The following is a 22,802-nucleotide window of genomic DNA, read 5'->3' as shown; positions in this document are numbered from 1 at the left end:
GAGGCTCCAGATGACGAATAAGATTGAGGAAATATGTTAGAATGTCTTTTAAAACTTCACATTGCCGTTTTTGAGGACCTTAATTCTCCCCCACCCCTTTTTGAAGAGATTTCATTTGAGAGAGTGGGAGAGAGCGAGTGAGCATGAGCAGGGGGAGGGGCAGAGGGAGAAGCAGGCTCCCCACTGAGCAGGGAGCCTGATGCGGGGCTCGATCCCAGGACCCTGGGATCATGACCTGAGCCGAAACCAAGAGTCGGATGCTCACCTGACTGAGCCACCCAGGTGCGCCCTATTCTTTCTTTTATGTACACTGATTTTTTTTTTTATAATTTAAGAAAATGGGGAAAAAATAGTACCTTGTGGGGGAGGAACGATCGTACAAAGTAACGGAAAATTCACTGGGGAATTCTAAAGCAACAAGCATACACGGTTGTACAGAAAAGGCGAGTCAGTGGGCAGGCGTCACACCACTGTCCCCGGCAGGTGACTCCTGCCGGTCCTCTGACGTCCTTACTGTCCCAGGCTGTCCTGAGACGTCTATCTCCGTCCCTTACCCCACGGAACTGTCCTCCAGGCTTCTAGAAGCACTGAGATCAGCCTCATCAGTCTACTATCCCCATCACCTGTGCTACTTGTCGGACGCTGGGGACACTCAGAGACGGGACGCTGGCTTTCCTTGCTGCCTGGCGACGCCACCTTAGCGCCGACAAAACCGTACAGCGTTTTTATTAACTAAGATGCCACACGTGCCCAGGTCGGGTGCCAAGCCCTGAGGTTCTCTGGGGCCCTGTCACCCTGTCACCATGTCCATGAGGCTGAGGCTGACTGCAGACACGCGTGAGAGCGGCGTGGAGACCACGGTTGTGTCAGGGGCAGGCGCATCCCCGTGCCGATCGAGGGCGGCCTTTTTTCCAAATCAGAAGGCCCTGACTCCTGTCTCTCCTGGACGAGGACTCTCAGGACCCCTGTCACCCCGAGCAACGAGTTCTCCCCCCTAACTGGCCACCGGGGCCATTGTCTTCTGACACAGCCTGGCCAGGAGCCCTGCCATCTGCAGGAGGGAGTTCACACCTTCTGCTATCTTCATATGCGTGTATCCGATTTCCTGAAAAGCAAAGCACATGTCAATCTGGTTAATAAATGAGGGAGGGGGGCGCCGGGGTGGCTCAGTCGGTTAAGCGTCTGCCTTCGGCTCAGGTCATGGTCCCAGGGTCCTGGGATCGAGCCCCGCATTGGGCTCCCTGCTCGGTGGGAAGCCTGCTTCTCCCTCTGCCACTCCCCCTGCTTGTGTTCCCTCTCTCGCTGTGTGTCTCTGTCAAATAAATGAATAAAATCTTTAAAAAAAGAATAAGTGAGGGAGGACTTTTTTTTTTTTTAAAGATTTTATGTATTTATTTGAGAGAGAGAGAGAATGAGAGATAGAGAGCATGAGAGGGAAGAGGGTCAGAGGGAGACGCAGACTCCCTGCCGAGCAGGGAGTCCGATGCGGGACTCGATCCCGGGACTCCAGGATCATGACCTGAGCCGAAGGCAGTCGCTTAACCAACTGAGCCACGCAGGCGCCTTTTTTTTTTTTTTTTTTTTTACTTAAAATGGACGCAATGAACTCAAACTTCAGCTGGAAAAGGAACTCTTAAGTTGTCATGAGTTGTGTTTAGAGTTCAGTTTATTTGGCTATTTCCCTGTAAGGTACTGTTAAGAAAATAACAACAACAACAACAAAAAAAACCCCAAAAAACAAAACAAATAAAAGCCAGGCTTGGAGAAAATATTAAAATACTTATAAAACACATGTCTGATAAAGGGACTTGAAGCCAGGGTATATAAGTAAGTCTCAAAACTCAGTAAGAAGTAAATGACTCAATTAAGAAATCGGTAGGTTTGAACAGATGCTTCATTAAAGATAACGGATGGCAAATCGGCACATGTGAAAGTGCTCGACGCCGTTAGCTGTTGGGAAATGCACGTTAAAGCCGGGGTAAGATGCTATGGGACACCTATCAGAATGGCTTTAACAGCATCAACCGAGGGGCGCCTGGAGTGGCCCTGGGCGTTGAGCGTCGAACTCTTGGTTTCCACTCAGGTCGTGTTCCCAGGGTTGTGAGATCGAGCCCCTCATCAGACTCTGCACTGGGCATGGAGCCTGCTGGAGATTCCCTCTCCCTCTGCCCTGCCCCGCCCCCCGACTCTCTCTCTAATAAAATCTTAAAAAGGAAAAAAAGAATCAACCCAACACTGCAAGTGCTGGCTAGGCTGCGGGGGGGGCATCTGGAACGCTCACACACTGCTGGGAGAAATGCACAATCTACAGCCGCTTCAGAAATCGGTTTGGCAGTTTCTTATCAAGTTAAACATACCTTGACCATTAGAACAAGCAATCCTACCTCCTGGGAAGTTGCCCGAGAAAAATAAAAACTTACGCTCACATTCACACCGATTCGCATGCGCAAATGTTTATAGTGACCTTCCTGATGGTCCCCAAAACCCAGACCCCCCGGCGTCCTTCAAGTGGTGAACACACAAACCGTGGTTCACTGCTCGGCAAGGAAAAGGAACGACCCACCAACAGATTCAACAGCATGAACAAACCCGAAGTGCATTAAGCTAGGCGGACTACTTGATTCCGTTGTCATCTCCACAGGACAACCTTCTGGAAAATTCTGTCCCTCCAAAGAGAAAACAAAGCGGTGGTTTCTGGCTGCTGGGGGAGAAGCTGACTACCAAGGGGCACATGTATTTAGGGGGCGGGGGATTTATAGAGCTGTTCCGACCTTGATTGTGGCCTTTACAAGACTGAACACTAGTCAACAGAAGGCACCTGAGAGGCTGCATTTTACTCTATGTAGATTATACCTCAATTAACCTGACCGTAAGGGTAAACAAATAAACAAATCTTGAGTGAAGAGAGCCACCCTAAGGAACTCTAGGTCGCTGACTGGCAGAACAGGCTGAAACCAACTCCCGGCCCCAGGACGATCTGGCGTTGGGACACTCACTGAGCATCTTCCAGGGGCCAGGCCTGGGAGCCAAACGAAGAGACCGCAGCGTGGCCCACGCTCCCCAGGAGAGCCACTGCTGTACTCTCACTGACCTTGATAAACTCCAGTTTCAAGTACTCCGCCATTTGGAAGGTTTTGCACACTCGAAAAATGTTGCCAATGATGTCTTCCGGCGAATAGCCAAGATGCCACAGGTGAGCGAGAATCTAGACAGAGGAAGATACACTGGGTGACAAGGGTACTGGGGGGGCGGGGAGAGGGGACGAGGTTGAAGCCACACCAGTCTTGGGCCTGTCCCACAGCAGGGAGCAGACAGATCATCCTCGGCAACCCAGCCATCCAGCCTGCCCTGGGGGGGGGGGGGTCACTGGAGTTTCCCAACAGGGAGAAATTACATAACAAATGTTTGTTTATTTATTATTTATTTATTTATTTATTTATTAGTTAACTCCAGCTGGCTCCATGCCCAATGTGGTGCTTGAACTCAGGATCCTGAGATTAAGAGTCACATGCGCTACCGGCTGAGCCAGTCAACTGCCCCAATATCTCAAATGTTTTAAAATGTACTGCATGGTAAGGGCACCTGGGGGGGCTCAGTCGGTTAAGCGCCAGACTCTGGGTTTCGGCTCAGATCATGATCTCAGGATTCTGAGATCAAGCCCCGTGTCCGGCTCGGAGCTCAGTGCGGAGTCTGCTTGTCCCTCTTCCTCTGCTCTTCCCCCTGCCCGCTCGCGCCCTCTTTCTCTCTCTCGCTCTCATATATAAAAACAAAATCTTTTAAAAAATGTTTTGCATGGTCTCCTACGACACCCATGTAGTGTCTTTATCCAAGGCTCCTAAAAAACTGTATTAATCATCCCAGTGAGCACCCAGGGGGAAGAGGCCCCCCTGCAGGCCTAGCCTCCACCAGCTCTCCACCAAGCAGAGTCCTCCCAGCCTTCTGCCCGGTCTCAACCACAGGCCCCAGTTCCAATCCCACCCAGCCCACTCAGATGGTGGGGCCTGGGGTCAGTTGTTTTGCCTCTGCTACAGCATCTCAAGGCAGATGCAGGGGGCACGGAAGCTCTGTGTCCCTAAATCTGAAGGCTACCTTTGGGCCCTGTGTCTGGGTCTCTGGCTTGGTCTCGAGTTGGTTTCGAGTTACATCTGGCCCTGCCCTAAACCCAGTCCACTTCTGGCCTAGTTTGGTGAGAGCAGGGGGCGGGAAATTGGCTGGGACCAGGCCAGTGGCCTTAAATCATACCATTGCCACCCTTGTGGACCTGAGGGTCACCTGAACTGTGATGATGCCCCCTGGAACGTGCCCATGGGACCAGGCTCCATAACGAGGCTGGAAGCCCTGGGTCCTGCTTCTCCCAGATGACCAGGAACCACTGGGTCCCTGAACGCCATTCCCATGTTCCTCAGGGGGACGGGAGGCGAAGTCTCCCTTGGCAGACACAGATGGCATCATGGAAACGTAAGGAGATGGGCTGGTCTTTCCTCAGGTCTTGGGTGGACAAAGTCCCCTTGTGGAGGATATAATTATAGGACAAAGACATGACTCTGAATTGCAGGTTGAGTGCTTGTCAGCAGTGTGATTTAGACCAAGGAATCCAGCGTCCTGGAATCCGTTTCTTCCTCTGGTGTGTACCCAACTCCTGGCCTCATTCTAAGAATCGAGGGGAGCAATGCATGTGAGCGAAGTCCCCAGCACACAGAGAGGCCCCCTCTGCACTGCCGAAGAAGCAAAGTCTCCCCCCCGAGTCAGGGAGGAGGGACGCAAACCTTGTATGCCTCATCGATGTTGGCGTTCACGCAGTGCTGGATCATCTCCTTCACCAGCAAGGGGTGGGGCTCGTCGCAGACCTGAGCAAACCGGGAAAAAAGGCCTGTCAGCGGCTGAGGGGGCCCACCTGAGGAGGAGCCCCGACACACCAGCGTAACCAACCACTCAGCGGGCTTTTCTCATCAAATTCCCTGGCAAACAGAACCAGGTTTGGGAACACCGCTCTCACTACCAAACGAGTGACCAGAGTGTGGCGTCAACCTTCCTCACTGGGGAGGAAGTTCGAACACCGTGGTTACAGATTGCCCAACCATAAGCGGAGTGAACAAGGGCTGACAGGAATCTCTTGTCTTCTGAAAAGCTGTTAGCCACACACCTTAGGTCACTCGGAGGACTGCTTGCCCAGAACCACTCATAATCCACTTACAAACTGGACCAACCTCCCACCTGGAAGAGAAACTGGCTTTCCAGCGACAGACTCCCCCCGACCCCAGCATGTCAGCGTGAAGAGGAACAGGTGTCCCCGAGCCTGGGGCTGCCCCCCCGGCCCCTCCCTCCACTGGCCTGGAGTCTGCGCTCCACCCTCCACCCCGGGACCCATATTTAAAACTTCGACTTCTTCTTTTTTTTAAGTAGTGTCCATGCCCGACACTGGGCTCGAACTCACAACCCTATCAAGACCTGAGATCAAGAGTCGGCACTCTACTGACTGAGCCACCCAGGCACCCCCCAACCACATTTACAACTTCTTTTTTTTTTAAAGATTTTATCTATTTATTTGAGAGAGAGAGAATGAGAGATAGAAAGCACGAGAGGGAAGAGGGTCAGAGGGAGAAGCAGACTCCCCGCTCAGCAGGGAGCCCGATGTGGGACTCGATCCCGGGACTCCAGGATCATGACCTGAGCCGAAGGCAGTCGCTTTAACCATCTGAGCCACCCAAGCGCCCCCACATTTACAACTTCTAAAGGAGGCTTCTGCTCTCTCCCACAGCCCCAAGTGTCCTAGAACTTCTCTTCCAACCTCAGTTAACTTCCCCCAGAAATCCTGCTTTCCAGAGCCCTGGAAGGTCTGCTCCAGGGTGGCTCAGAGGCTGAACTGTCTAGAGGAGACATTTTAAGCAAGTTCCTGGAGTGTCCCTGAAGACACAGTGACCACCAGGGGTGAAACAGGCTTTCCACACGGCTTTCTTTACCCACAAACTTAATAAGAAACAGCTATGGTCTGAACGCATGGACAGCCCTACCCAGTTTTTACCCCCAAATAAGGGGGAGACTAACTGGCCTCCAAAAGAGCCAAGTGTTTTAGGATGGGGCAGCCCGTTTTCAAAAGCGTTCCCAGGAGAAAAACCCTTGGCCAATGTGGGAGAGTGGGAAACTTCGTCCTTCAGCTTGGTGGGTGTGGGAGGCAGGGAGCAGGGGCTCAGCGTCCCCCTCCTGCCTCCCAGCAGTGGGACCATCCCGGGGAGGGAGCAGCGGGGAGCCTGTATCCTCTGCCACCCGATCTGAGAGCCCTAGGTGCGGCGCGGCCTGAGGCCCTTTGGGGCGCGCGAGCACTTCCACTTCCCCACGCGCGGGGGCGCTCCCGAGACCCTCCCGATTCTGCGCGGGGCGCAGGGGCCCCAGCGGCTCCTGTACCTTGAACACGTTCTCGCTGTTAATAAAGCCGAACCCCGAGAAAGTCGACTGCACGTTGTTCAGCGCCTGTGGAGAATCAAGTGCGCGTTGGGGGCGATTTTCAGTCCTGAGCACCCCACCCCCACCCCCCGAGTCCAAGCGGAGCCCCCTTCTCCCGGGCCTGTCCTGGGCCAGTCCAAAGCCCCAGTGGGCAGGGTCCATGGTCTCTGCGCAGCTACCCCCCAACCCCGCCGAGAACAAGGCACACGCAGCCCAGGAGGTGGGCGCAGAGGGGCCCCGACGGCACGCACCTGCCTCATGTCCCCCTGCGCCGTGAAGATGACAGCTTCCAGGCCGTCGTCGGTGTAGGGCACCTTCTCCTGCTCCAGCACAGTCAGCAGCCGGGCGAGGACCTGGGCGTCGCTCAGCTTCGTGTAGCGGAGGACTGCGCAGCGGGACTGAATGGGCTCTGACCGGGACAGAAGGGTGAGGCACCCCGCAGAGGCCGGCGCATCCCCAACAGCCCCTCGTGTTAGGAAGCCGCGGCGCGGGACACGCACCAGCCACGACGGCACCAACAGCTCCCTCCCCAGCCGGTGCTCTCCGCTAGCTCAAAGCATCAGCCAGTAAGCCTCCCCAGCACTGCCCCGATGGCCTTAGCTAGCCTCGGCTTCCAGAAGGGGAAAAGACCCTCCAGGATCGAGACACCCAGGGGCCACAGCCCGCAGGTGAGTCGGTGCTGGGCTCCTGGTCACCGTGTGTGCTGGGTGTCCCCACCCGGCCGGTCCTGGGTGAGCAGGGCCATGTGCGGGGTTTCTCTGAGGTTCCACAGAAGATTCTGACCACAGCCTGGGCAGAGAGCCACTAGAGAGACGGATACAGAATTCTGGAAGCTGCCCCTGACCCTCCTTTTAGACTGTGACAACAGCTTCTCCATGATCTCCAAGCCCCCATCTGCTCTGTGTTCCATCCTCTGTGCTCACACACACTTTCAAGGAACGCACTCCTCTAAGTTTCTGTGCTTTTAAAGAAACCTGGGAGTCCTAAGAGTTAGTCCACTTCAACTTACCTGAAATCAGGAATCTCCACCAAGACCCTGATTACGTATTTGGCTTATCAGCACAAGATAAGATAAAAGCAATTAATGTTCCAGCTACACTAGAAGTTTCCTTTAGCAGATTTTTTTCTTACACTGAAAGCTGAGTTCGCAGAATTTATTATTATTATTTTTTAAAGATTTCTCTATTTGACAGAGAGCGAGCGAGAGAGGGAACACAAGCAGGGGGAGTGGGAGAGGGAGAAGCAGGCTTCCCGCAGAGCAGGGAGCCCAATGTGGGGCTCGATCCCAGGAGCCCCAGAATGAATGAATGAATGAATGAATGAATGAATGAATGAATGAATGAATTTATTTATTTATTTAAAGTAGTCTCTACACCCAATGTGGGGTTCAAACTCACAACGCTGAGATCAAGAATCGCATGCTCTTCTGACTGAGCCAGCCAGACGCTTCAGAGTTCACAGAATTTAAGCATATGTCAGAATAAGGTGGCATGGCCGTCCTCAGAGCGAGTGTGTCTCTCTCTACACTGGAATGAGTCCAGAACCCAAATTGAGGTTCAGTGACAAAGAGTTTAAAAATCAACTCTGTAGCAGGACACCTGGCTGGCTCGGTCAGTTGAGCCTATGACTTTTGATCTCCCGGTTGTAAGTTTGAGCCGCACTGGGTGTGGAGATTAATCAAAAATAAAATCTTTAAAAAAAAAGAAAATAAAAATCAACTATAGCAATTTGATCTTGAGCTATTTCCTCTAACACTAAGAAATATATTTTCTTTTTTTTTTTTTAAGATTTTATTTATTTATTTGACAGAGAGAGACACAGCGAGAGAGGGAACACAAGCAGGGGGAGTGGGAGAGGGAGAAGCAGGCTTCCCGCTGATCAGGGAGCCCGATGCGGGGCTCGATCCCAGGACCCTGGGATCGTGACCTGAGCCGAAGGCAGACGCTTAACGACTGAGCCACCCAGGCACCTCAGAAATAAATTTCTTTAGTGATTTCGTTTATATATCTGTTGTTGCTCTTTAGAAATTAAAAAAAAAGTCAGGGTACTATATGGATCAGAAAAATTGACAAGGGAGGGCTGGCCCTTTCTCTGCCCACAGCTGCTGTGTCAAATCACTAAAGGAACTCGTGGATGCACAGCCCTACGCAAAATGCATCTGGGGAGGGGGTCTCTAAGTAGGATGCCACCCCTGCCCTCAAAGATGTGTTACCACACTGGTGGCATCTTGAAGGTCGAGAATGTTCTCATTCAACGCCTTATGTTCCCCACCAGCACCGTATAGAACAAGAGTAAATGTTTGCTGAGTGATAGCTGAACAGGTTAATGAAGAAATGGGCATCTGGTGCAGGTGCGAGGACACGAAGGGTTCCTGGTGCCACGGCCAGTCCGCCGAGGCTGGGAACTAGGACCACACGGCACAGCGTGGCTGGCCACACGCCGGTCTGCAGCTGCCACTGGGGCCTGGGTGCAGAAGGGCGAGTCCCAGGGCTGAGCTCACACAGGCTGGGGGTTAGCAGGGTGGGCATGATGCAAGAGAGGGGTGAGAAACGGTGAGAGGGAAACAAAGCGGGAGGGCACCTGGGTGTCTGCCTTCGGCTCAGGTCATGATCCCGGGGTCCCAGGATCGAGTCCCGCATCGGGCTCCCTGCTCCACGGGGAGCCTGCTTCTCCCTCTGCCTCTGCCTTTCTCTCTCTCTGCCTCTCATGAATAAAAAAAAAAAAAAAAAAAAAAATCTTTAAAAGGAAAAAGAAGAAATCATTCTCCAATCTCATTAAAAAAAAAAAAAAGAAAGAAACAAAGCCGGACTGCGTCTGCCATGGGTATCGCAAAGGGAGGAAAGTGCAAACCAGCAGGAAGCTGAGACAGGAGTGGGGCAAAGGAGTGAGGAAGCAGACAGACTTCAGGGGACGGAGAGACAGGTGCCGGGTCAGAGTGGACTGATGGGTGAGCTTGCAACAGGGGAGGCGGTCCCTGGTGATGACAAAGCCCCGTGTACAGCGGAGTGTGTGCCAAATGCCCAGTGCACACAGAAAGTGCAGGAGCACGTCTGGGGCAAGGCAGTGACCATGACACTCACTGTACACAGGACACTGAAATGTCACCTGTGCCCACGATGATGCAAGAGTCCAAAAGAATCAGGGTTCCAGTACCAGCTCTTCCATGTGCTGCGTGACTTTGGGCAAACTACTCAGCCTCTCTGAGCTCCAGTTTTCTCCTCTCTAATGTGGAGCTAAGAATACCTTCACGTAGAATTATATAAAATTAAAAGAAAAAGTTGATTCTGTAGTGCTCAGCCCATGGTAGGCAATCAAAAAGCCCCTACTCTTCTGTGACTAAAGAGCCAATGTGAGCACCATGGGTGGACCCCAAGCCACGTAGAGCTGACTCTCACCTATGATTTTATCTGAAGCATTACAAGCAAGAGCAAAGCGAGTTGTTTTGGAGTAGATTTCCATGGTTCTCCTCAAGGCTTGCTGGGCTCCATCAGTCATGCTGAGAAAAGAAAAACACACGGGGGCAGTTTGCAACTGGAACCCAGGGCCCACTGGACACAAATCCCTCCCTAGAGAGCCTGGGCACCCTCGAGTCCAGGTCATGGTCCTGGGGCCCTGGGACCGAGCCCTGCATCTGTGGGGTTCTCTGCTCAGCGGGGAGTCTGCTTCTCCCTCGCCCTCTGCCCCTCCCCCCCTCGTGCTCCTTCCTTCCTTCCCTCCCTCCCTAATAAATAAAATCTTTTTTTAAAGAAATGGTTAAAATGGTAAATTTTATGTCATGTGTATTTCACAATAAAAAGAGATATCACTGGGGCGCCTGGGTGGCTCAGTCGGTTAAGCGTCTGCCTTCGGCTCAGGTCATGATCCCGGGGTCCTGGGATCGAGCGCCTGGTCGGGCTCCCTGCTCCGCCTGGAGCCTGCTTCTCCCTCTCCCACTCCCCCTGCTTGTGTTCCTGCTGTCGCGCACTCTCTCTCTCTCTCTCTGTCAAATAAATAAAATCTTAAAGAAAACCATCTTCCCCTATCACTCATTCCCAAAAAAAAAAAAAAAAAAAGAGAGAGATATCATTTAAGTCATCCACGGGAAGCTGGAATGAACCCATTAACCGACATTGTCTTCTACAAATGTTTGTAAGTTACTAATAAAGATAAGGTGTAAGACTCAGGTGCCTGTTAAATTGCTTTTGGAAGATGTGATAAGCTGGTCTGCCACAAAAGTGCAGAGAGGAGAGAGCTTCTGCTTTAATAAAGCCTGACAAGAGACTGAGAAATCGAGGTCAGTGTGTACTTGGTAAAGGGCTCTACCTGTCTGCTTCATCCAGGATGATGATCTTGTGCCGCCCTTTGGGAAGGGTGACCTTCTGCTGGGCAAACATTTTGATTTTGTTCCTCACCACATCGATACCCCTGAAACGACAAGGTGTCACTGTGCTGTCGCCTTCCCAGACACATCCATGTAACTTCAGGGGGCTTCTAACCCCTGTAACACCACCACACACACAATTTTAGTTTTTAGGTTTTCAGGGCAATTCTAACTATGTATAAGGATTAACGTTGCATTACTTTTATTCCTTCGTGGAGGTCCTCCAAAAAAACAAAGATAAAATGTACTTATTCCTTCTGACAGCATGAGAGTCATTTTATCTTGCAATTACCCTGCGAGTTCACTGGACCCCTGGATAATCTGAAATACGTCATGAGGTCTCAGTGACCTTATTCTTCCTATATCTTGAAACGAAATGGCAATGTCATAATCCTAGTGACTATTTCCCTGTTCCTTATCAATTATTCCCAACTATGCTAAAAAAAAAACACAAAACGTTAAAGCCTTAAGAAAATGCAAGACTTGTCGCACTTGCCTCTGATGGTGTGATAGGAGGGAAAACTGTCCCTACTGCCCCATCCTACAATGTTTTGTGTCGCTAGGGGCACTGCATTCTCTTTCTAGAAGATATAAGTTCAGATACACCACCTTTGTTGTTTTTTAAAGCATTCATCAATCGCAGCTGAAAATTCAAAACTTTTTCATTTTCCACTAACAAAAGATGAAACAAATGACAGAGAACATTCCATACTATTAGACAAATCAGAAAATGACCAGAGAGAGAAAAGAGCAGCACTTTGGACGCTAATGAGGACAGTGAAACCGACCACAGTCAGACTGTCTCAGACTATGGGGTCCTCCAATGCCAAAATCGTGGGTGCATCTTCTCAAACTTTAGTATCAAGGAGTGAACAATATATATCTAAGGACAAAAAATAAATACATATCCATCCGGTGGGTCACTCAACAGGAAGGACTTCATTCCCCAATATCTTCTGCCCAGAACGTGAACCATCCCGTTTTGCTAAAAGGTCATGTGACAGTATTCTCTCACCTGTTAAGATGCTTGCTTGCCCATCAACATTTACAGGGTAGTTGGCAGTAATCAAAAGCTGAGGGCAGGGGCGCCTGGGTGGCTGTCATTAAGTGTCTGCCTTCGGCTCAGGTCATGATCCCAGGGTCATGGGATCAAGCCCCGCATCGAGCTCCCTGCTCGATGGAAGCCTGCGTCTCCCTCTCCCACTCCCCCTGCTGTGTTCCCTCTCTCGCTGTGTCTCTGTCAAATAAATAAATAAAATCTTAAAAAAAAAAAAAGTAGCGAATTTGGAGGCGCCTGGGTGGCTCAGTCAGTTAAGACTCTGACTCTTGATTTTGGCTCAGGTCATGATCTCAGGGTAGTGAGATCGAGCCCCGCGTCAGGCTCCACACTGGGCATGGAGCCTGCTTAAGATTCTCTCCCTCCCTCTGCCCCTCCTCTTGCCTCGAGCGGGTTCTCTCTCCCTCTTAAAAAAAAAAAAAAAAAAAAAAAAAAGCACCTGGGTGCTTTGGGGGCCCCTGGGTGGCTCAGCTGGTTGAGCATCTGACTCATGATCTTAGGGTCATGAGATCGGGCCACTCAGCGGGCTCCATGCTCAGTGTGGAGTTGGTTTATCCCTCTCCCTCTGCTGCCCCCCACCCGCCATCCCGTGTGTACGCTCACGTGCACTCTCTCTCTATCTCAAATAAATAAATAGTGAGTTTGATGAGTCAAGGGTGAGTATAACAAGAAGTGACAATAAGCTAGAACCTATTTGTATTTGACGTCTGGAATCAGCATTTACAAAATGGGTCGCTCCCAGGCTCGTTCATGACAGCGGATGGGCAGGTAGTTGCCTACGAAGGGTGTTGTCTGTTTCACGTCTGTGTGGCTCTTTCAAACCAGGAAAACAGTAAGGCGCTGAGACCCACATCCTCAAGGAATCACCGAAGGCAGACTCTGCAGACATTTTATTCAACGGTTCCTCATTTCCTAGTCCTCTACTGGTTCTATCTGAAGAGGGAACAGTACCTCCCACCCATCAGGATGCCCACCACCGCCAGCAAACACAGAAAACGAGTGCTGGTGAGGATGTGGGGAAATCGCGCACTGTTGGTGAGCCCATCAAGTGGCACGGCTGCCATGGAAGACAGTGGGGCGCTTCCTCAGAAAATCAAACAGAATTACCAAAAATAATCCAGCCATCCCATTCCTGAGTATGTGTCCGAGATACGTGAAGCAGGGTCTCAAAGAGCTATCTGTACAGCCCTGTTCATATGAGCATGATTCCTAGTTCACAGGAGCCAAAAGATGAAAGCAATGCAAGGGTCCAAAACAGATGGACAGATAAGCAAACTGTGGTGGTCTCTCCACACAGTGGACACGATTCAGCCTTAGAAAAGGAAGGGCATTCTGACACCTGCCCCAACACGAGGAACTTTGAGGGCATTATGCTGCGTGAAGTAGGCCAGTTATAAGAAGACAAATACTGGACGATTCCACTTAGGTGAGGTCCCTAGAGGAGTCAAATTTATAGAAACAGAAAGTAGGATGGTGGTTGCCGGGGCTGGGTAGAGGGGGAAACAGAAAGTTATTGTTTCATGGATATGCAGTTTCAGTTCCGCAAATGAAGTGGAAATGTATGTAACACCACTGAATGGTGCGCTTAAAAATGCTGAAGATGGTACATCTTATGGTATGTGTATTTTACCACAATTAAAAATAATTTTTAAAATTTTCATTAAAGGGGTGCCTGGGTGCTGTGGGTTGCGGAGGAGGTTCGAAGGGGAGATGAGCGTCGGTTGAGCGTCCTGACTCTTGGTTTCGGCTTAGGTTGTGGTCTCAGGGTGGTGGGATCGAGCCCCGCATCAGGCTCCATGCTCGGCGGGGAGTCTGCTTAAGATTCTCTCTCCCTCTGCCCCTCTCCTGCACACCCATGTGCATATGCACTCTATCTCTCTCTTTAAAATAAATAAATCTTTAAAAAAACAAAAACACCTTCATTAAAAAAAAAAAAAAGAAACCAGCTAGTCAGTGCTTACGATGCCACTCTGACAGGCAAGTGACGCCCATTCTCATTCACGGGGAAGGATCAAAGGAAAACACAAAGCTGGGGAGACAAACCCCAAGTACAATACAGAATTTGCAAAAAGGCAGCTTCTGTGACAACTCAAACTTCAAACACTCGCCACCCTTCACGCAGTCCAAACTCCCAGGTGTACCTGTCATTGGAGGCATTGAGCTCCAAAACAGCATCCTTGAATGCTGGGCCCAGCAGGGTGCGTGCCAAACACAGGATGCTTGTAGTCTTGCCGGTTCCGGGGGGGCCCTAGGGAGGAGACGGCAAGGGCTTGAGGCCGACAGAATGAGCTTGCCTTTAGCTCCTGAGTTCCTGCTCCCCACTATTTGCGCTCATCTCCCCTTCGAACCTCCTCCGCAACCCACAGCACACATCGAATCAACACAGCCACCCACCCAGAGGCCTCCCGACCAACTGGGGCAGAATGCTTCCCTCTGCCAAGGGGAGTGTCAAGGGCTCTGGTGACCATGGGCCTCTCTGACGAGGAAGCTCTGTGCACTTAAGCTCTTGGGAGGCAGGGAAAGTGAGACTCCAAGACCTCCAACAGGGCCAGGACCAGGGACTTACAGCAATGATAATATTGGGCACGTTCCCTTCTCTTGCAAAGACCTGGAGGAAGAAAGGGGCATCAGAACTGGTTAATCTGCAGACCCGAGGCGCCAAGCCTCCTCCCCAGCCACACAGGCCCATGTGGTGACGTGGCCACGGATTTCTCCATGTGGATGTCCCACGGAACTCTCCCCTTCGCATATTCCGAACCGAATTCCTCATTCCCCCTCATACCCACCGAAGGGTCCACCCATGCTTCCCCTCACTTGGGCCCTCGATGCCATCAACCGTACCATGGCCATTGACTGGTCTCCTGGCCTCTAATCCTGCCCCACACCCATGTATTTTCCCTACTGTAACCACAACCAATTTTCTAGAACGCCCCAGCTATTAAAACATTTGCACCGGGGCGCCTGGGTGGCTCAGTCAGTTAAGCGACTGCCTTCAGCTCAGGTCATGATCCTGGAGTCCCGGGATCGAGTCCCGTATCGGGCTCCCTGCTCAGCGAAGAGCCTGCTTCTCCCTCTAACCCTCCCCCCTCTCATGTACTCTCTCTCTCTCTCTCTCATTCTCACTCTCTCAAAATAAATAAATAAATCTTTAAAAAAAAAAAAACACATTTGCACCAGATGAAGCCCTTGGATGACTCCTTCCTGCCCTGTGAGCCCCAACTCAAACAGGGCTCAGGAGGCCCTGCCCACCTCACCAGCTCATTTCTCACAACCCAATACACACTCTACAGCCTTTTTACTCTGTGGGCTCCATGGACCCGCAGCATCGGCATCCCCCAGGAGCGAGGCAGAAATGCAGACTCTCTGGCCCCACTCCCTGGATCAGGATCTGCATTTTTAACAAGATCCCCAGGCAATTCATACACATATTAATGTCTGGAAAGCCCTACTCTGTATTCCAATCAGATGGCATAACCCTCGTTTCCCCCCCCGCCACCGCCAACGAGCTAAGCCCTCTCACCTCTGGGCCTTTGCACATGCTATTCCTGCTGCCTTCCCTCCCTCCGCTCCTGGCCCCCCAATTCTGACTAACTCCCACTTACTTAGCTTTGCTGTCCCTTCTTCCATCTGAGAATTAAGATACTGTGAGCAGGTTAACACCCCCCGCCCATGTGCTTCCACAGCACCCCATTTTGCCTCTGTCAGAGTGCTCATCACACGACCTATTGACTTTGACCCCAATGAGACTAAAGCCCACACAGGCAGGGGTCATGTCTATTTTGTTCACTGTTATATCAACAGCTCCTAACACCGCACCATATCTGGCCCACAAATATTTGTAAAATGAACTCATTTGTAAAACAAACAAGTATCTTGGTAGCTGTTAAGAGTCTAAGTCCCCATTACTGCAGAGACTGCCTCCGTCATGTCTCAAATAGCTGGGCTTCTAGATTCCACCTATAGACCTCTAGGGTTAGGATTCCAAACCTTGCCATATGGGGCACACTTCTGCTCACTCCTGGTCCTGTCGTCCTGAAGACGGCCGTGCCCTGTCACTCAGTCCCCCTAGGCGGGGGTTGGCAAACCATGGTGGAGGGGTGATGGCAGGAAGAAGGGGGGGTAATCCAGCCTGAGGCCTGTTTTTTGTTTTTTTTTTTTTTTAAGATTTATTTATTTGAGAGAGAGAGAGAGAGAGAACACAGCGGGAGGGGCTGAGGGAGAGGGAGAAAATCCCAAGCAGACTTCCCATGACCCTAAGATCATGATCTGAGCCAAAACCGAGAGTCAGATGTTCAACGGACTGTGCCACCCAGGCGCCTTGGGGCCTGTTTTTATAAGCCCCCTAGCTAAGAATGATTTTTATGATTCTAAAGGATTGTTTAAAAAATTAAGAATAGGGGCGCCTGGGTGGCTCAGTTGTTAAGCATCTGCCTTTGGCTCAGGTCATGGTCCCAGGGTCCTGGGATCGAGCCCCGCATCGGGCTCCCTGCTCAGCGGGAAGCCTGCTTCTCCCTCTCACTCCCCCTGCTTGTGTTCCCTCTCTCGCTGTGTCTCTGTCAAATAAATAAATACAATCTTTTAAAAAAATAAAAATAAAAAATTAAGAATATTGGACAAAGACATTACATAGTTTGTAAAGCCTAAGGTATCTACTAGTCGGCCTTTACAGAAAAGGTTTGCCATCCCAGCTTTAGAATCATAGGTCAGAGAACCCCTCTCCAATAAGCCAGCGCCTCAAACATGCGAAGTTAGCCACTACGGTTTCTAGTCTTCTCCAAACTGATTGGCTCTCAATCCCTCAATTCTTCTGAATTCATGGCTCACTCCACCCCTCACTATCTCAGCCATCTTCCTCCAAATGCCTCCCTTGAGCTTGTCAAAACCACATAATGTGACATAGGATAATCTCTTAAAAAAAAAAATCAGGGGCGCCTGGGTGGCTCAGTCGGTAAAGCATCTGCCTTCAGCTCAGGCCGTGATTCCAGGATCCTGGGATCGAGCCCCGCATTGGGTTCCCTGCTCAGCAGGGAGCCTGCTTCTCCCCCTCCCTCGGCCTGCTACTCCCCCTGCTTGTACTCTCTCTCTGTCAAATAAATAAATAAAACATAAAAAAAAAAAAAATCACTCACCTCTAGCCTGCTCACCGTGTCTTCATTCCCGACAATTTCATTCAACTTTACTGGCCTATATTTTTCAACCCTGTTTTTAAGAAAACGCATAAAGACGGTGATGTAACTATTTTCACGCTCCCAAGAACAAGTGCTAAAGGGCAATCCCGAGAGCTCTGTCAGAAAATTATAGACAGGCAATTTAAAATATAGTAAATGTTGCAGGTTTTAAATTCGAAGAGGTAACCCAAGTGCCATTTGAAAAGTTAAGTGCCTAAGAACTGTACACGGAAGGCTTTAAACCTGCCACAGCCGAGATGCACCCGTTGTTGCTGGAGAGGGGCCAGAGCGGGCCATCTGGAGCGCTGTGACGCTGGGCGGCCGCATGGTCTGCCCGTCACAACAGAAGCTCAGCACATGAGGCACTGACATCATCTGATCTGACAGACACGGGTGCAGCCGAGCCCCCTTCTTATCCCTTACCTGCCAGTTTTTGTGACTGGTGCCAGGTGCACTGCAGGGCTGGCTAGACAGAAACCACAGGCCTGCCCTGTGATCCTATGAGGCTATGGGAAGTGTGGACAGGCTCGTGGCTTACTCAGATGAATACTCTCTCTCAGAGGGAGAGAGCCTTCAAGCAGACTCCCCGCTGAGCTCACAGCCCAACTCAGGGCCCGATGCCATGACCCCGAGATCACGACCTGAGCCAAAAACATGAGTCGGATGCTCAATCGACTGGGCCACCCAGGTGCCCCAATACTTCTCTCTTTTTAAATGAATAAAAGCAAGCCATGCTGTGAGCAAATGACTTTCTCTAGCTGAAAACAGAAGTGGCAGTAGATTTGCAATCAGCACTTCCTCTGCCCTTTATTATACTCTGATTTACCCTCAGCCTGCACTCCCTACAGGGCCTGGTTCTGCTCCAGAAGCAGCTACATGCAAAGAAGCTTGTTGGCCACATACTACAGTAAATAAAGAGTTCTCCTCCAAGACCAGCAGATGGAGCATGCTTGTTGCTACTCATTTCTTGTTCATACTCAGTCCTTTCCAGGTGCGAGCACTGTATAAGGAGTTTGGAGATCTTAGGGGGAGGAAAGTGGAAGGTACAGAAAGGAGCAAGACACGGTTCTTGCTCCAAAGGCTTTCCCTATCAGCAAGCACAGAGAGCTTAGCAAATCCTCCTACAGTGCTAAACTGCTTATATAAACCAAGGGCTGTGGAATCAGCACCTAGGAATATCAGGTGCTGAAATTTGAGCTAGACTTTGAAGATGGCAAACATTCTCCTCCTCGGGGCCTCCATAGGGGCTCCCCCTGCCTGAAAGCTTTCTCCACATTGCCACTTTGCTCACTCCCCGAGTTGCCGTCTTTGTTGAAATATCATCTCATCAAAGGCCTTCCCTGACCACCAGTCATTTACCCGATGCCACCAGTCATCATCAAACATACTACTTATCTCCTGGTTTGTTCTTTATTCTTTCCCTATCAAATGGAAGCTCATGACACCAGAGTGTGTCTTGTATAATGAAATATCCTAAGCATTTAAAGTAGTGTCATACATAAAAAATGTAACTCAAGCCACATATGTAATTTTACACTTGCTGGTGGCCACATTAAAATGTAAAAAGAGGGGGGGGCGCCTGGGTGGCTCAGTTGGTTAAGCGACTGCCTTCAGCTCAGGTCATGATCTCAAGGTCCTGGGATCGAGCCCCGCATTGGGCTCCCTGCTCAGTGGGAAGCCTGCCTCTCCCTCTGACCCTCCCCCTGCTTGTGTTCCCTCTCTCGCTGTCTGTCAATTAAATAAATAAAATCTTTAAAAAAAAATGTAAAAAGAGGGGCGCCTGGGTGGGTCAGTCCGTTAGGCGTCTGCCTTTGGCTCAGGTCATAATTTCAGGATCCTGGGATTGAGCACCACCCACCCTGTTCGTGCACACATGCTTTCTCTCTCTCAAGTAAATGAGTAAAAATGTTTTTAAAAAAAGTAAAAAGAAAATAGGTGAAAGTTAATTTTCCTAAGAATTTATTGAACCTAGTATTATCATTTTCAACACGTAATCAATATAACAATTACGAATGAGATTTTTTTTCTTTTATACTAAGTCCTGGAAATCCGGTGTATTTTGTAAACTTACAGCCCTACTCAATTGGAACTAGCCTCATTTCCAGGGCTGTCAATGGACTCAAGGGGCTAGTGGCTGGGGGACTGAACAATGCTGCTGTGGATGTTCCAGTAAGCCGTACTGCGCTCCATTTAGGTATCAGCTCAGGAGAGGGGTGGGCTGGAGGGATGGGCATGCACGGAGGACCGAGAATAAACCATAACCGCGCGCAGAGGGAGTGGGACCAGAGCGGATCGCCCACACCACACCTGTGCCCGCGGCAGGTGACTTTCCATGTCACCAGCTCCTCTCAGATACCCAGGATGCGCCTTCTGCACACAACCCCGAGTTCCGAACCTGCATCCGACGCTTCCCGCCATCAGAGTAGCCTCAGGCACAGCGCCAGGCGCCGAGTGGGTGGTCACAGGGGGCAGCTATGATCAGAATTAGCACTGTTCTGACCATGATCCCGCTTCCAGAGTTCAGACCCGCCACTCTTGAGCCCGGGGGGTTGTCAACGACGCGCGTCCCTCGCCCTCTCCAAATACTAATCTACTCGATGCCACCCCGAGGCTTCCTGCTCCGCTAAGGACTCCCTAGAACAAGCTCCCGCCCCTAGGGTCCCCCGGGACACGGCCAGCCAACTCGCCCACCCACACGTCCAGAGCACCCATCATTCATGGCCTGGGCCCTCACCACGGCAGCTCGTAGTGGCCGGCGCTGCCCGAGACCTTGCTGGAGGCGGGGGCAGGGTCCTGGGCCCCGCGCTCGCCCGCGCCACCACCGCTCTCCCGCACCTCCATTCTCCCGCCGCCTCTTCCCGCGCGGGAGGCCCCGGCTCGTGACGCCATCACGCAGAGCCCGCCCCTAGCACCCGGGGGACGCCGGGCGGAAGCGGAAGCGGTGGGCCAGCCCCCTTTCGCGCCTGCGCAGAAGGCACCGACCTGGCCAGGGGTTGGGGGAACGCCGGTTGTCATGGAGCCGGGCCAGCGAGAGGAAAGCGAGACCCGACCGCATCGACTTCCGAGAAGGCAGGTCGCTCCAGGGAGGGACGTTGGACGGTTTTCGTCTTTGTGTGATTTGTGTGGGAAGCCCTCTCGGCGCGGCGGGTCTGGAGCGGCGGCGGCGCCCGGGCAGCTCGGGGGACGGTTTGGAGCATCCCGCCGCCGCCCAGGTGCGGGGCCGACGGCGGACTCGGACAGGGACTGGCGTCTGGGCGGTGACATCTAGGACCCGACCGTGCCCAGTTGTCCGGACCGCTCAGGTGTCCGGGTGGAAACGCCGGCCCCCGTGGGGTGGGCACCTCCTACGCCCTGGAACTTGGTGCTTGCGGTCAGGAACTTCTCACGATGCTGTAGAGTGGGGATTACTCCGATTTGGCAGAGGAGGCTACTGTCCCTCTGGAAGATACGACTCGGTTTCGTTCCAGAAAGATAGGTACTCCATATTGACAAGTGCTTTGAGCATTATTTTGGGCTCGTTTTCTCCCTATTGAGCTAATCTTTCCTCGCATAGCCCAAGTGTCATAATAATGGTGAATAATAAATAAAAATAATAAACCATGACTGTCATTTACTGTGCACAAGACCTGAGGCAGATACTCATGATTATCCGTAGAAACAGCCTTGAGAATGATTGAATCATTCGTCCAATGTCATTTAGGCTGTAAGTGGTGGAGCCAGGATTCATTCCCCAACAGGCTGCCAAAGCAATTCGTATAAAATTCTGTTGTATTGCACTTACCATATTGCATCATAATTTCGGGATAAAAACTGGCTTCCATGTCCAAATCGAAGGTAAGAATTGGAACCCGTTAGTCTCTATCCCTATTGCTTAGCACAAGGCCTGGGGCGCTGTAAATACTCCATTTGAGTGTCTTTAATGAACAGTGGGGATCCATGTTTCCAGAACAGTTTGGGTCCACTGTGAGGTACTGGGTTGCTTTCACCAGAGGACGGTTCAGAACCCCATTGGCTGTTTTCCTTCCATCACCGGTTAAATTCTCTATATATTTTAGGTTGAAGACCTCGTCTTCCAGGTAATTGATTAGTCATTCAAGTAAACATGAGCTCCAAAATCTATATCGCAAGTGATTGTGTTCAGTTTTTTTCATCCTTACATTTCAGGTTTCTTTCCCCAATTACGGATATTTATTGCAGAAGACGGTATTGCTGTTATATTCATTTTTCTTGTGTAAGGTGTGTGCGTCATCTTCCAACCTGAGCGGTCAGCTTCTTGAGAACGAGGTGCCTGCCGCCTAATTCCTGGTTCCTTCCCTTGCACACTTAGACGCAGAGATCGTGTCTGCTAAGTGCTCATCCGAGTTCTGCAGCCAGGCTAGTGAGCTCAAAGCAGTGGGCACAATTTACAGTTGTCTCCTGTGAACTGGACGGGAACACGTGATTTCTCATTCTGTTTAACTTACTGCCAGTTGAGCAGGAACCACAAATGACTCAAATTCTGAAGCAGTTTGTTCTCCTGGTGGTAATTCCTAAAGTCTCCAGGTTCAGAAGTTACTCAGTGGTTTTCTTTTCCCCTTTTGTATGATTTGGGGTTGGGGGGGATGCTTGAAGTTGACTCTCCCTCTTCCATTTTCCTTTGAACTAAGAGAGCCGTCTTGCGTGTTTTGAAAATCACTGTTCACAGATCCTTTATTTCTCTGGAGGAGAAGATACAAATTTTCTTGAAACATAAACTCTTCTGGAAATGTCTTTTTCTTGGTTTTCCCTTGGGTTGTTTTTCTTGTGGCAATATTAATATTTTCCTTATAGTCAGCTATCACATACACACACCCCTTTCCATCACATACACAGCTTAAAAACAAAGTATTTTCAATAAATACAGAAAACAGTATATAATTCTTAACCCTTTTGTGGTTCTTTTCCCAAAATCCCACTCTACAGAAGGCCTGTTGGTGCATCCAGGACTCTGTGTTCACTGATGCACTTGGAATGCCAGGAGGATCAGAGAAGGAGGTGACCTTTGGGGCAGAACTTCGTAACAGGGCTTGTTTTTTTTTTATAACAGGGCTTTTTTATATTGAGCCTTCTGTGCCTTATTTGAGTTGGTCCCAGAGAGAGCTCAGAGCTTAAAAACTGCAGCCATTCCTATAGAGCCACACAACAGCCACATTGGGGGGCCCCCAGGTATGTTGGGGAAACCACAGGTCAAGGAACAAACCAAAGGAAATGTCAAGGACAACCCAAAGTGAATTCCTCCTCTTCTCTCCTAACAAATCTGCCCCTAGGCTAAGCCCCCTGACTCTCACCTCACAAGGGCAATTAGTTATACAAAAGAGGAAGAACATGGAAAGGAGAGAAAACAAAACAAAATCCTTGGGAATGCCTGGGTGGCTCAATCATTAAGCATCTGCTTTTGGCTCGGGTCATGATCCCGGGGTCATGGGATCGAGCCCCGTGTTGGGCTCCCTGCTCAGCTGGAAGCCTGTTTCTCCCTCTGTCTGCTGCTCCCCCTGCTTGTGCTCTCTCTCTCTCTCTCTCACTATCATATAACTAACTAACTAACTAACTAAATAAATAAATCTTAAAAAAAAATCCTCGGGGCACCTGGGTGGCTAATTCAGTTAAGGCTCTGACTCTTGGTTTCAGCTCAGGTCATGATCTCAGGGTCATGAGATTGATCTCTGTGTCGGGCTCTGTGTTGACCATGGAATCTGCTTGAGATTCTCTCCCTCTGCCCCTCTCCCTGCTCTCTCTCTCTCTTAAAAAAAAAAAAAAA

The 22,802-nt window shown here is 50.6% G+C and overlaps 1 protein-coding gene across 1 annotated transcript; it reads right to left on the bottom strand.

Annotated features, from left to right (window-relative positions):
* Window positions 1-671: 671 nt before the first annotated feature.
* RFC2 (replication factor C subunit 2) lies at window positions 672-19,917 on the bottom strand. Its single transcript, XM_028110155.2, has 11 exons — window positions 19,761-19,917; window positions 16,988-17,057; window positions 14,425-14,466; window positions 14,000-14,106; window positions 10,744-10,845; window positions 9,837-9,937; window positions 6,693-6,850; window positions 6,403-6,468; window positions 4,767-4,847; window positions 3,092-3,205; window positions 672-1,105 (listed from the first exon to the last, which is right to left on the bottom strand). The coding sequence occupies exons 1-11, from the start codon at window positions 19,913-19,915 to the stop codon at window positions 995-997; spliced, it is 1,107 nt and encodes a 368-aa protein (XP_027965956.1). The 5' UTR covers window positions 19,916-19,917; the 3' UTR covers window positions 672-994.
* Window positions 19,918-22,802: the final 2,885 nt, after the last annotated feature.

The sequence above is a fragment of the Eumetopias jubatus genome, unplaced genomic scaffold (genome assembly GCF_037043125.1).
Source record: "Eumetopias jubatus isolate StellerSeaLion01/CBP00866 unplaced genomic scaffold, mEumJub1_p1.0 scaffold_12, whole genome shotgun sequence".
NCBI lineage: Eukaryota > Metazoa > Chordata > Mammalia > Carnivora > Otariidae > Eumetopias > Eumetopias jubatus.
Note: the sequence above shows the minus strand (reverse complement) of the source record. Positions and strands in the feature narration are given on the sequence as shown.